General features: G+C 40.6%; 1 protein-coding gene across 1 annotated transcript in view; it reads right to left on the bottom strand.

Annotated features, from left to right (window-relative positions):
- Window positions 1–11,932, bottom strand: part of PTPRN2 (protein tyrosine phosphatase receptor type N2) — an 808,683-nt gene extending 796,751 nt beyond the window's left edge. The window contains exon 1 of the mRNA XM_063452665.1: window positions 11,495–11,932. Coding sequence (XP_063308735.1) covers window positions 11,495–11,579 — 85 coding nt within the window. The 5' untranslated portion in view covers window positions 11,580–11,932. The remainder of the gene's footprint in view (window positions 1–11,494) is intronic.
- Window positions 11,933–14,999: the final 3,067 nt, after the last annotated feature.

Here is a 14,999-nt window from a genome sequence, read left to right as displayed (position 1 = left end):
TAAAACAAATCGTATAACAGTGAATCAAACCAAGAGACACCAAGGACAGCATTAGGGACATTTTGTCCTACAGAGTGACCCTTGGTATTTACAATACACACTGTGTGATATTTAAACAGGAATGGATAGCTGAAAATCTTCAAACTTTGTAAAAGCTCTCTAGCATGTTACACTTGCTTCCTGATAACAAGTGGAGAATCCTTCAGAAGAGAACAGATTATTAATCTCAACCTTCCTGATTATATAGAGGTCACGATTTGGACATATTACTCTCAGCACAGATGGTCACTAACTTGTAAACCCAGGAATCATGGAAACTCAGGTTTAACCCATTAAATACAGTGACCATATGAGAATGTGCACATATCTATATCTATCTATAAATATATACAAAAAAGTGACTGTCAAGCATCATCTGCATACCTCATACTACAGAAATCTTGCTTCCAAAACTATCCCAGAGTTCCCAGCTAGACTTGCAAATTAGCATAGACTGACATTGTGATTCAGGCTTCATACTGCATTGCAGATACCCTTAGCAATGGACATACATACACTCAGGGGCGTATTTGCCGCGAGGCAAACAAGGCATTTGCCTTGGGCGGCATTTTCCAGGGGGCGGCAAAAAAAGCCGCCCCCAAACGCCCAGGGCAAATGCCTTGTTAGCCTTGCGGCTAACAGACATCCTGGGCTGGTGGCTGCTGGGCTGGTTGCTGGGCGGGCGGCTGGCGAGGGAGCACTTCCTCTGAGCTGTCTGCTCAGCTCCCTCGTGCGCCGCAGAGTGAGGCTGGGAGCCGGAATATGATGTCATATTCCGGCTCCGCCTCCCAGCCTCACTCTGCGGCACGCGAGGGAGCTGAGCAGACAGCTCAGAGGAAGTGCTCCCTCGCCAGCCGCCCACCCAGCAACCAGCCCAGCAGCCCGACCGGCAGCCCCACTAGACCCCAGGGAGAGGGAGAACCCCCCCAGCATTCCCAAAGGTAAGGAGGCTGGGGGGGTAAATTAAAAAAAAAATGAGTTAATGTGAGTGAGTGTGTCTGTTAGTGAGTGTGTGTGTCTGTTAGTGTGTGTGTGTGTCTGTTAGTGTGTGTTAGTGTGTTTGACTGTGTGTGTCTGTTAGTGTGTGTGAGTGTGTCTGTTAGTGTGTGTGTGTGTGTGTCTGTTAGTGAGTGTGAGAGTGTGTGTGAGTGTGTCTGACTGTGTGTGTCTGTTAGTGTGTGTGAGTGTGTCTGTTAGTGTGTGTGAGTGTGTCTGTTAGTGTGTGTCTGTTAGTGAGTGTGAGTGTGTCTGTTTGTCTGTTAGAGTGTGTGTGTGTGTGTGAGAGTGTGTCAGAGTGTGTGTGTGTGTGTGTCTGACTGTGTGTGTCTGTTAGTGTGTGTATGTCAGTGTGTGTGAGTGTGTCTGTTAGTGAGTGTGTGAGTGTGTCTGTTAGCAGCTAACAGACACAGTCACACACTCACTAACAGACACTCACAAACACTGACATACACACACTAACAGACACACACAGTCAGACACACACACACTCTGACACACTCTCACACACACACACTCTAACAGACAAACAGACACACTCACACTCACTAACAGACACACACTAACAGACACACTCACACACACTAACAGACACACACACTAACAGACACACTCACTAACAGACACACTCACTAACAGACACACTCACTAACAGACACACTCACACTCACTAACAGACACACTCACACACACACACACACACACTGACAGATACGCATCCATTAGCTAACAGTTAGCTAATGGATGCGTATCTGTCAGTGTGTGTGTATTTAGAAGGCGGGGGAAGGGTTGGGTGGGGGTGGCGGGGGGGGGGTGGGGGTGAGGGGGGCGCCTGAGTTTTGTCCTGCCTAGGGCAGCACAAAACCAGGATACACCCCTGGATACACTATATGGGATAACATTTCACCAACACGGACTTTTCTGACGTCACATTCTAAATACATAGACATTAATATGTAAGTTGGTCCCCTTTTGCAGCCTGCTTACACGCTTCTGGGACGGCTTTCTACAAATGTTTACGTTTCTGTGGGAAATTTTGCCCATTCATCCAGCAGAGTATTTGAGGTCAGACACAGATGTTGAACGAGAAGGCTTGGCTCGCAATCTCTGTTCCAGTTTATCCCAAAGGTGGATGGGGTTGAGGTCAGGACTCTATGTGGGTCAATCAGGTTCTTCCACCCCAAACTCATCCAACCATGTGTTTATGGACCTTGCTTTGTGCACTGGGGCACAGTCATGGTGGAGTAGAAAAGGGCCTTCCCTAAACTGTTCCCATAAAGTTGGAAGCATAGCATTGTCCAAAATGTCATGGTATGCTGAGAACCTGCTCCAGAGTCCAGTGGTGGCTTGCTTTACCTCACTCGATTCGTTGTCTGGCATTGTACTTGGAGATGTGAGGCTTGTATGCAGCTGCTCAGCCATTGAAACCCATTCCGTGAAGGTCCCAATGCAAAGTTTTGTGCTGATATTAATGCCATTTGACATTTGAGGCGCTTGAATTTTCACAGCTGTGGCAATGGGTCTAATTTAAACGCCTAAATTAAATAATTAAAAAGTACAGCCTATTAATTAACAGACTCAAATTGGCATTTCTGTGACCCACCCTCAAGAAAACCTTGTGAATTTCGCAAACTTGGAATTTCTGTCAGGCACAGCATATGGAAACATGCATACAAGATCCGTGACCTGCTCACAAGGTTGCAAAGACTCCTTACTGGTTACCGGTTTGGACAAAATCTGGTCTAATAAGTCATCCTTCATCTATTTTTCACACTTAGATTTACATCTACAGAAAGTCACATGATTTCTTTAACCCCTTAAGGACACATGACATGTGTGACATGTCATGATTCCCTTTTATTCCAGAAGTTTGGTCCTTAAGGGGTTAAATCACAATGTCTGTAAATGGGGTGGAGAATGAATTGTGGGCAGGTATTTGTGGCGGTTTTTACGTCGGAAGGCCCTGCCTTGGTTGAATAAATGCCAAACACTATTTTGCCATTCTAAAGAACCAGGAGAACCATATGGTGCTAACCTTGAACCTTCAAGATGGACCCCATTCCACAATGATAATGATTACATTCATCATGCTAAACAAACTCATGGTTTCTTGAACACTGTGATAAAGTGAAACATCTTCCATGGCCTCTCAGGTCATTGTAGTGCAACATAACAATAAAAACTAAAAAAAACGAGAAGTATATTTTCATTTCTCTCCCCTAAGGGCCATGGAAGGTTTTTTTTCTTGAAGAATGTTTTAATATCTCACTACATTCAGCTCGGGACTTGTATGACAGGGCTTAAAGGAAGAATGAAGATTTTATTAAGGCAACAAATAGCCCTAATTATTTGTTACATTTTGAGATTAAAATGTTGTTTGTTGATTGCATTATTTTTTTCTTCCCTATATGCCTCGTTCAAAATTGATTTTCAGGCAATGATGATCTAATATTTACCTTTTTCACTTATATTTTTATTAGAGGTAGGAAAAGACACAAATGAATATTGTATGGAATTTCTATTATAATAATGAGATTTTGTTACCGTGGGATTAGGAACAAACACTCTTACTCCTGGGTCATAGATCACTTGCCTCCCAGCTGTAATTGCATTATAAGTGCCAGAAATTACAAATGTACATGGGGCAAAGAGGAATTGATCCAAGGCATGAACGTGCAGATGAAACCAGGACAGTGTAGTAGGCTGCCCAGCCAAAATAGATTTCAAGCATGATTTCTGCCAGTATGTAATTAGCGTGTGCTAGCCTGAAGGTACTTTAGATTTGTGAGGCTGGAAGATCATGCTTACAAAAAATTGAAAGAACTTCCGTTCGCACTGTTGTTATATCTAGAAGTGCACATGTAGCACTTCAAGAAAGGAATGTACACTGATGTTTAATACCATACAGAATAACAACATACAGAAGAAATCGTATTACCTATACCCATCTGGCTGAAACTTTGTGAAACCACATGCCCCATGATGTTCAACAGCCTAAAGCCTACAATCTGTCTAAGAATCACCTACATCAAGGATGTCAAGGTTATTCGTCACTGACTTACATGGACGGAATGTGCCAGGCATCTATTTATGGATAACAGGAATCTTTTGAGGGATCAGTTCTCTTTTAATTATTAAATTACATTTTGTAATGTTTTTGCGGGACTGTTGAGGCTGGAGGACTGCGCATCAATTGCCCTCCATCAGATTATCGAATTCATCCGCTGCAGAACAAAACATGCACAAACATCCGCAATCACTGGTGTCTACTATTCAAATGAGAAATTAGTTTTTATTTTGTGGTTTTTAAATTGTTCAATAGATATAAAATCTATTCAACTTTTGCTCATAGCATGAATCCAATTCTACAAAATGTAATTCCGTATAAAAGCCAACACATGCGTTATACTGGCTATTGGACTGGCTAATGTCCTTATGGCCTCTGAAAACCTGGATACCCATGGATTCTGGATTTTAAATAAAGCTCACAGTTAATAAAGCTTATTATCCTTAATAGTCTGGAGGAAAGTGTTACCATCCCCCTTTAGGTTTTTCTTTCTCTCACATCAATTCTTATGAAAAGAAAATGTTCTGTCCTACTTTACAAACAACATTGTTTCATATACTACAGTCATGGGAAAAGAAAGTACACCCTCTTTGAATTCTATGATTTTACATATCAGGACATAATAACAATCATCTGCAGTGGTGTACTGCAGGCGGTGGGGGGATGGTCCACCCCGGGTGCCACTCACTTGAGGGGGGCCATGACTGTCAGTGTCACGAGTCCCCCCCCCCCATACATTCTTATAGTGCGAGCCGTGGCCGTCGGCCCATACTATACTGCAGTAATGTGGAGGAGCAGGGGGAGGAGGAATGTTGAGATGTGCGGAGGTGCGCAACGTGATGCCGCCGTGCGCCGCAGCCTGTCTGCCTGTCCAACTTCACGGATCTACAGCAGCGAGCTGACTTGAGGGCGGCACCGCAGCGGCAGTAGTGGGCTTTTCCTTAGGCCGGAGCAAGTCATCCTCAATCGTGAGTAGAGGATATTTATGTGAAGGAGGTCAGGGGTGTATTCATTTTCTGTGAAGGAGGGGGGTTTGATTAACTTTATGTGAAGGATTTTATGGAAGGGGGTGTATGGATTTTATAGAAGGGGTGCAGTGTTTCTATGTGAAAGGAGGTGTATGGATTTTATGTGAAGGGTGGGTGCATTAATTTTATGGAAGGGGTGCAGGGTTTTTGTGAAGGAGAGGTTCAGGAGTTTTGTATAAAGGGGCAGGACAGGATTTTTGTAGAATGGGGAAGGGCATGGGTTTTGTATGATGGGGAAGTGTTTTTTATTTAAGAAGAAGGGGAGCAGAGGATTTGTGGACAGGGGTGCAGGGGTTTCGTATGAGGGGGAAGGACAGGGTTTTTATATAATGGGTCAGGGTAGGGGTTTTGTATAATGGGGGCAGGACAGGGGTTTTGTATAATGGGGGAGGATAATGTTCTTTTTCTAAGTTAATCATTTATTTTTCATAGTTCTAATGTTTTCAAGTTGATATACAATTTAAAAATTTGTGAAATAAATATTCTTGAAAACATTTTTAAAAATTTGTGAGCGTTTTTTAAATTTTAAAAAGGTGGGTTAAGGGGGTGCCAAACACAGGATCCGCCCCGGGTGCCAAAAGCTCTAGGTACGCCCCTGATCATATGTTCCTTAGCAAGTCTTAAAATTAGGTACTGGTAAATACAACCTCAGATGGACAACAACACATGACAAATTACACCGTGTCATCATTTATTTATGGAAAATAAAACCAAAATGGAGAAGCCATGGGCTGTATTTACCTAATTATAAGACCTGCTATGGAACAGATGATTAATATTATGTCCTGCTATGTAATAGCATAGAATTCAAAGAGCACTTTACATTTCATTATACTTTAACATGGATAGGTCCACTTGATGAAGTTAGAAGTTAGAATCCCAGGTTTATCAGCTACAGACTTGACTGCTTACTCTCTAGAACACATGACAAACTTCTGGGAGAATAGATAAGGCCACCTTTTGTTGCAGTCGCTGCTTATCATTTGTTCTATATTTAGAGACAGTTTCTAGAACATGTTTTTTGCAAGCTGCAAGAGGAATAACATTCTCAAACATTTTCAAATATCTGCAGTATTTTCTCCCACGATGAAGACTCTTAAAAACCAATACATTTTATCCCTGTCGAATGTAATGTAGATGCCTTAACATCATCAAATCATAGAAAGACATTTATTGCCGTTTATAGAAGTAATCATTTGCTAATATCTCTCTCAGTGTGTGAGTCTGCGAAGCTTAGGTCATCGGTGTCAAAACTCATCTGCCAATTGTACAAAAACTCACGTACCATCTCAATAAAAAAATGATTTTATATCACGACTCATAATTCATTCATATAGACTATGCCATCTTCTTGGTATCTTCCAACCCGTAAACGCTTTATGTGTTATTCAGATATAGACACTGGTAGCTTGGTTGGTTAATGTGCCAACTGTGGTACCTGTTTAAACCAGTCATTTTGCCATCATCATCATTTAAGTATTTTATGATTTTGCTAATTTGAGGAAAATAGCATACAAAAAATGTGAGGTTTATTCTTCCCTGTAAAAGTATATATTTTTGTTTCCCCTGTACTTCGATATGAGTATTGATCCTAGTTAGTGCTTTTCCTACTTTTGAGTCGTAACTCCCTGCTTGAACAATTGTAACAAAATCAGACATTATCCTAAGTGTTTATCCTTACAGAACCTTGTGAAAATCAAGTTTGGATCCCTTATAGTAAACAAGTTTCCACTTATCAGGTAGCTTGTTATGGAGCATCATGTTGGGACTGAATGATGTCCCCAGAACAGGGCTTAAGTTTTTCCCGAGTTTTTTCCCCACTACATCCTTTGATTTTCTACCCATACACAAGCAAGTAGACAGTTTATCTGGCTGGACTGCCCCATGGTTATGGGAGCTCGTATGTTAGGTGAGGCCAGGCTTTGGAATTCCTCAAATTTAGGATACCAGCCCTTAGAACAGTGGTTTTCAAACCAGTCCTCAAGGCATGCTACCAGTCCAGGATTGAGGTATTACCCATTTATGTCTAAGGGGTTTTAGGGAAAAACAAAAACAAAAATAAAACGCCTTGACACAACTGGGTAATCTCTAAATCCTGGACTGGTAGACATGGCTTGAGGACTGGTTTGGAAACCACTGCTTTAGAATTTTAGATTTGATATTGCTGGAATACAAATTTGGAAAATGTTTATAAATCTCAGAATGGGCGAAGTAATAAAACAAGCGGTGGTATATATATAGAGTGAGCATATATGACATTTCTCTAGGTATGCTTATGGTAGGTGTATATGGTAGGCCTAAATCGTAATGATTGTAACCCCGGCAAACATTTTCATCAAGATAATAATGTATTTAATTTATATGTTAAATGAAGACATTATTTCTCATGTAGTTTATTTTAAGGATGTTATTTATTCTGTTATAGTGATGATCTAAAATACATTTCAACATGCTGACCAAGAGAGGCCATGGATCTACTGGAAAGCCCCGTTCTATGGTGTGTTCTGCTATTAGAACTGTTCATTTTTCTATCTTCTTTGACAGATACATGTTTTATAACTATCTCTGATTAAGCAGCCTGTATTGCAACAATAGTTTTTTCAGCAACCTTGAATTCTATTTGAACCAATTCGCTCAATAAACCAAAGCCAACTTTGAACAAACTGTGCGCATGAGGCTTTGAGCAACCTCGCTACTTCAAGCTGCCTCAACATTCTGTGAACATTCTGTGAAATGAAGCTAACAAACATCTGGGGTGCCAAGAATAGCCATCATTCGTTCAAAAAAACATTTTCAAAAATATAAACTGGGCCATACGGGAAATGAATGGATACAGGTCGAGGTCGTATATGTTGTAACATTCAGAATTATTGCAAGGTTAAGAAAATAAACTGAAAAAGCATCAGTGTTTAAAAGTTCTGTCGTAATTCTAGTCAATCATAAAAAAACAAGAATCAAGTGAACGACTGTACAACGCATCACTGATCAATTCATTGCACACGCAGAAAGTTACACATTAATGAATTATCATCTAAATGGCAACGCAGGGATATTTACTAAAGAGTGGATTGGATGCATATCTAAGTGAATTCCAAGTGTATACCAAGTTTTAGGCCACTATAGTTAAAATGGAGAAAATATTCACAGCAGCTATGTTTCCAGATCAGTTATTTTCAGCTAATTTGAAATTTGTGGACCAATTGATTTTTTAGAGAATAGCTCTGGTAGTGGTTGAGTTTAGTTTCTCTTGTTCTGTATTTGAAATAGAGAATTTCTAAATGTTATCCTTCTATATAGTAACAACACACAGACACTCATTTACTGAATTAGAGCAGATAATATTTGCCATCTGTTACAGAGAAGCTGGCCAGAACCTATTACATAATTCTGTCTCATTAGAAATCGAGCACCCCATATTCCACGAACACAGAACCCATCGTATGATTACAAATAACAGTAGCAAGTGAAAGCCAAAAAAACAAATACAGCTAACATGTCATACATAGCACATACATAGCGCATACATAGCACATACATAGCACATACATAGCACAATGCATAGACCATACATAGCACATACATAGCACATACATAGCACATACATAGCACAATACATAGCACATACATAGCACAATACATAGCACATACATAGCACAATACATAGACCATACATAGCACATACATAGCACAATACATAGCACATACATAGCACAATACATAGCACATACATAGCACAATACATAGACCATACATAGCACATACATAGCACATACATAGCACAATGCATAGACCATACATAGCACATACATAGCACATACATAGCACAATACATAGCACAATGCATAGACCATACATAGCACATACATAGCACATACATAGCACAATACATAGACCATACATAGCACATACATAGCACATACATAGCACAATACATAGACCATACATAGCACATACATAGCACATACATAGCACAATACATAGCACAATACATAGCACATACATAGCACATACATAGCACATACATAGCACATACATAGCACAATACATAGCACATACATAGCACAATACATAGCACAATGCATAGACCATACATAGCACAATACATAGCACATACATAGCACAATACATAGCACATACAAAGCACATACATAGCACAATGCATAGACCATACATAGCACATACATAGCACAATACATAGCACATACATAGCACATACGTAGCACATACATAGCACATACATAGCACATACGTAGCACATACATAGCACAATACTGAAATTCTACAGAGGTGCATTCAGTAAAATGGGAATTGTTGTGGACTGATTTAAATACATAAAAGTCAAGTTGGATCATTTTTTTCGACTACGCTACTTTTCCATCTTGATAACTTTGGCCTACGTTTTCAATTCGGGTGTCATTTCACTGCTTAGTAAATAAGCCCCGATGTGGTTCACTCATTGGAAGTCTATATAATCGAATGGGACTCCATACTGCTTCAAGAAATTGCACTAAAACGGCCACCACAACTACCTGTGGAATTAACAATTTAGTGGAATTGAATATTAATGATAATTAGCACTGGATGCATGGCATGGCTGAAGTTACTAATTAACACTCAGGATCCTGGTAATTAATACGTTATCAGCATAAACAATTCTTCTCAACAGTAACTTTCTTTCAATCAATACAACAGTGGGATAATAAGGAAAACGAGCAATCGTAGCATCATAATATCACAGGCAGTTAATCCCTTCTTTCATTCTTAAAACATAGGTTTAGATCCTGTTTGTGGGATGAGATTATCATAGAATGGGTCTGGCTATGTGATTCTGTATGTGATTGGTGCTGCACTCAAGGGATATGGACAAACATGTGCGTCAAGAATAAAAATTGCTTCATTTATATTTTAAAATTCCATTTGAATATGCTGACCACAGGAGGCTATGGATGTGCTAGAAAGTCCAATTCTGTAGTGTATTCTGCTAATAGAAATGTAATTATTCTCTCTGTTTTGATAGCAAGTAAATCATATAAATCAGATGTGCCCATTTCTTATCATAAATGAATTGACTTTATTTTTGTAATTGTTTACAGCTCACACAGTGTGTCCCATGCTGCTTTTAACACCACGATTACATTGGTCTCTACCACCTTTGCTGGATTACTGTTCCATGCTACTACAACACTTTCTGTGAGATATGTATTTTCTGATGTTACCCCCTCCCCCCCCCCCCCCCCCCAGTTTATGTTATGCCATCCCTCATCCCAAATTTAGGACAGATCCTCTTTCTATAGACAATCCCTCTTTTACTTTGTAGACTTTAGTGATAATATGTTAATGTATAATCTGCAGTCAGTTATGTAAAACGACTTCATCAATGAGTCCAGTGAGAGGCAGCTGTGTTTATTGGGTGTTGATTGACACTCACACAGCCATGTGCAGTAGAACCCTGTGCTGTTCATCCCCTATATGTACTGCAAACCATACTGTAAGGTCCTTCTCAAGGTCTCCTCATTGGGCCTTTCACAGTCACTCGCCCCATGCTCAGCTCCTATTGCCCCCCAAAAAGTAATTTCAACTGGATAGTCCCCCCTTCTTCATGTCTGCATCTTGTCCCATTAAAGTATGGAAATTGTGACCTCTGACATGGGTTAAATCATATAAAACCTCTAAAGATAAAATGCATTTGCAGTAGCTTGCAGCACAGACCAGACTCTAATGGGCAGATGTAGCTGAGACTGTGATGGGATTTTTATCTAAAACGATAATCTTCGAGTCCTAAAAAGCAGAAATGTGTATTAACCCTTGAGATGACTTGGTGGGAGTTATATAATGTGCCCTAATGGGGACTTACCCTCAAAGGGTTAAACGAACACTCTGAAAGGTTCCATTTAACAGTCCATAGAGCCACATCCCAGGAGGTTATATGGAACTAGTGGGTTTAGATACAATGTATCGTTTGCCATCTGCAGGTCCTTTAACTGGGGCAATAATAATAATAATAATTAATAATAATAATAATAATAATAATAATAATAACTGTGTCTAGAAAACAGCTCCAAAGCAGCATGTGAATATTTCACTAATATCTTTCCAGGATTTACTCTGATGCCCAAACTGGCCAGTCACATCCAACGTGTATCTGCCAGCAAACTTGGTAGCCTTTGGCAAGCTCATTGTACCTGTAGCCTCCAACAGCTACACCCACCTTTACCCCTGACCCCTGAACTACCCCCAGCCTCCCAGTAGCCACTCCTCCTGTCCTGACCCAATCTGGAGAGGGAGAACCCAAGCAATGGGTGCCTAGTACCAGCACCCCTTTAAATACACTGTAACCACCATAACCACCAAACAAATCACTCACCGAATCTGGCTTCAAGACTTGCAGCAAAATGATGATGATAACAGGCAGATAGCAGAAGGAGAGCAATGGTGATTGATCCCATCATGTCTAATCCATCAGTTTATTCAGCCTTTTCTTTTTAATAGTCCATTGGGGGGGGGAGGAAGCTTACAGAACTATGCATGCAAAGAATAGAGAGTGCAAAACAAAAAGGGAGAGCAGGAGGGTGGAGGGAGAGAATGAAAGCACACAGCCCAGGTACTCAGTCCCCAATCTCCCTAAAGCTCTAAGAGCCTCCCTGAACAGCTCCAGGACCAAGGACAGAAACCATCAGTGGCCCTCCCACCCATAGGCCACATCCTCTCCTTGCCTGGTCACATGTGCTGGAGCTCAGCCTCTGCAAGAGATGAATGGGGCTGTGTGATCATTACAGGCTGCTCAGCGCTCTCTGAGGATCTGGAGAGCCCTTTCCCTGTCTCTGATTTGCATTCCTGTTAAACAAAAGGACTGCCAGTCAGTGGTGCAGCAGCAGAAGGGTTAATCCTGGTTTATTTTTATCACTGACATGGGGGGAGCCTGTTAGAAAGATGAATCTGTGCCATTTCTGTTTGGTGCTGTAATACCAACTGATGCTGAGCTCTGGGCAGCATGGGATAAAATGATAGGAAACAGATAAAAAATAAAATAAAAAAAAGATACACTGTCTAATCTCCAGTAATCTGGGAACTCCATTTAATCCGCATGTTAAAACATAGCAAGGATTCTGTGCTTAACAAAGTTTTGGGTTAATATCCTTGTTATGTAATCCATGAAATATAATGTCTGAATTTATAAACAAACAGTCCATATCTTAACCCCCTTTCACTGCTACAGATTGTTGTTGTTGTTGTTTTTGTGTTGTTCTTGTTGTGTTTTGTTTTGTTTTCTTTTAACATGATGGTATAACATTTTCTTGAAATGCTCTGTTTAACAAAACAGTAAATTTGTATAAAGATTGTAGTTCAGAGATACTTAAAAATAAAAATGTATATATTTAAAAACTGCAGGTTTATTTTTTGTTTCAGAGATAATGGGGATTAAACATTTTAGATTTGGAAACATTTGCATAGACACACAATGATTCTTTTTTTTTTTTTGTGACATATAGTAAGTGTGACAAACATAGATACAGATTGATAAATTCACAGTTTAGTAACATGCCGGGAATATTCACATTACAAAATGTAATTAGTTGTTTAAATGATTATATGTGAACATAATGTTTACATACAAAATGTAGAATTACTTGGCTAAAACCAGATGGCCATTCGTTCCGAAGTCCAGATTGTGTGAGTAGAGCCCCTATCCCCCTCCCTTATTGAAACATACAGCCAATGTATTTTGAGCCATATCAACTCTTGTACAGTAGATCTGATAGGGAGCGGGTAGACATTTCCAGTCACTTAGTACTATACAAACAGACTGACCTTAGTACAAGACAGACACACTTAACAGTTCTGGTTGAGAAATTAGCTATTTTGCCAGGTGACCCATTGACATGGGTAGATGGCAGGTCTGCCATCAGAAATCTCTGGGCCACTTACAAAAAATATTTGTAACACACACAAGATACACACATAAAGTGTCATACAAACACACTCTTTTGGAAAACACACATACACATTGCCAGACACAAATAAACCATGTCATGCACACACAGAGTCACATACACAGGTACACAACGTTGGAAACACAGACAGATTCCCTCTGTCATACACACATGACACACACAGACGCGCATACACAGCATCAAACACACAGATGGACATGTACACACAGTCAAACACACTCTCAAACATTGTCAGACACACAGTCAGAGACTCACACACACTTTCTCAAACAGATGCACAGCCAGACATACACACTGACACACAATAAATACACATGTGTCAGTGTGATACACGGCAGACATACACACTCACATACAATAGAAACACACAACTAGACATACACAGTCCCACACAATAGATAAACACATACACTGTCAATAATACACACAGCCAGACATACAAATTCATACACAATAGAAACATACTGACTCACTGTCAAACAGACACACAGACAAATATACACACTCACGCACAATAGATACATAGAAACTGTTAAACTGAAATACAGCCAGAGATACACACGGACACTTACAAACACAGATTCCCAATCTATTCCCTCCACATTAACCAGCAAAAAATACCCCCTGCCCCTACAATTTACTACCACCAGGCAGGGCCCCTCTGATGCTGCTGGCCAATACAATTCAGTTCAGGAACTCTGACCCCCACACACACACTCACTGACACACACACACACACACACACTGACATACACACACACATTCACACACACACACTCACAGACAGACATACAGACACTCACAGACAGACATACAGACATTCACAGACAGATAGACACACTCACAGACAGACAGACAGACACACTCACTGACAAACGGACACACTCACTGACAAACAGACACTCACTGACAGACACTCACTCACAGACAGACACACTCACAGAAAGACAGACACTCACTGACATACACACACACTCACTGACAGACACACACGCACACACACACACTTACACATTCTTGCACACACATCCTTTACTTTATTGCTCCTAACCTTTTGGAGCTGATGTGGGGCATCTCCCTGGGGTCCTTCTATCTGCTCCTCACTGCTCACTCGCGTGGTTTAGTGATGCCGGGTTCCGGAATATGACGTCATATTCCGGCACACGGCTTCACTACAGATGGTGCGCAAGGGAGCAGGAACACTGAGCTCCCTCGCTGGCCCTCCTCCCCGGCCAGGTAAGTTTTAATAGAGTAGGCACCTGCAATGTGGGGAAAGCAAGTGCCTACTCTGCTATAACACCAGCATGTACTAGCGGCTCGCCGGGCTGCGAAGATGTCCGTTGTGGGCCCCATGTGGCTCACGTGCCACGAGTTTGACATTCTTGATCTAGAACATTTTCGAGTTTTTCCTTTCATTCCAAATAAGAAAATAACACACATTTAGGTAGTCAAAAACATTTCAAATCTGGGGTGTCCAACCTTTGACATTTCAGCTCTCTCTTGCCTACAGTCTCAAAAGTACCGTATATACTCGAGTATAAGTCGACCCGAATATAAGTAGAGACCCCTAATTTTACCCAAAAAAATTGGGAAAACTTATTGACTCGAGTATAAGACTAGGGTGGGTAATGCAGCAGCTACTGGTAAATTTCTAAATAAAATTATATCCCCCAAAATTATATTAATTGAATATTTATTTACAGTGTGTGTATATAATGAATGCAGTGTGTGTATGAATGCAGTGTGTGTGTATGAATGCAGTGTGTGTGTGTGTGTGTGTGTGTGTGTGTGTGTGTATGAATGCAGTGTGTGTGTGTGTGTGTATGAGTGCAGTGTGTGTGTATATGAATGCAGTGTGTGTATGAATGTGTATGAATGCAGTGTGTGTGTGTATGAATGCAGTATGTGTATGAATGT

Source organism: Pelobates fuscus, chromosome 4 (genome assembly GCF_036172605.1).
Source record: "Pelobates fuscus isolate aPelFus1 chromosome 4, aPelFus1.pri, whole genome shotgun sequence".
Classification (NCBI taxonomy): Eukaryota; Metazoa; Chordata; class Amphibia; order Anura; family Pelobatidae; genus Pelobates; species Pelobates fuscus.
The sequence above is the reverse complement of the archived record's forward strand: the minus strand, read 5'-3'. Positions and strand labels throughout refer to the sequence as shown.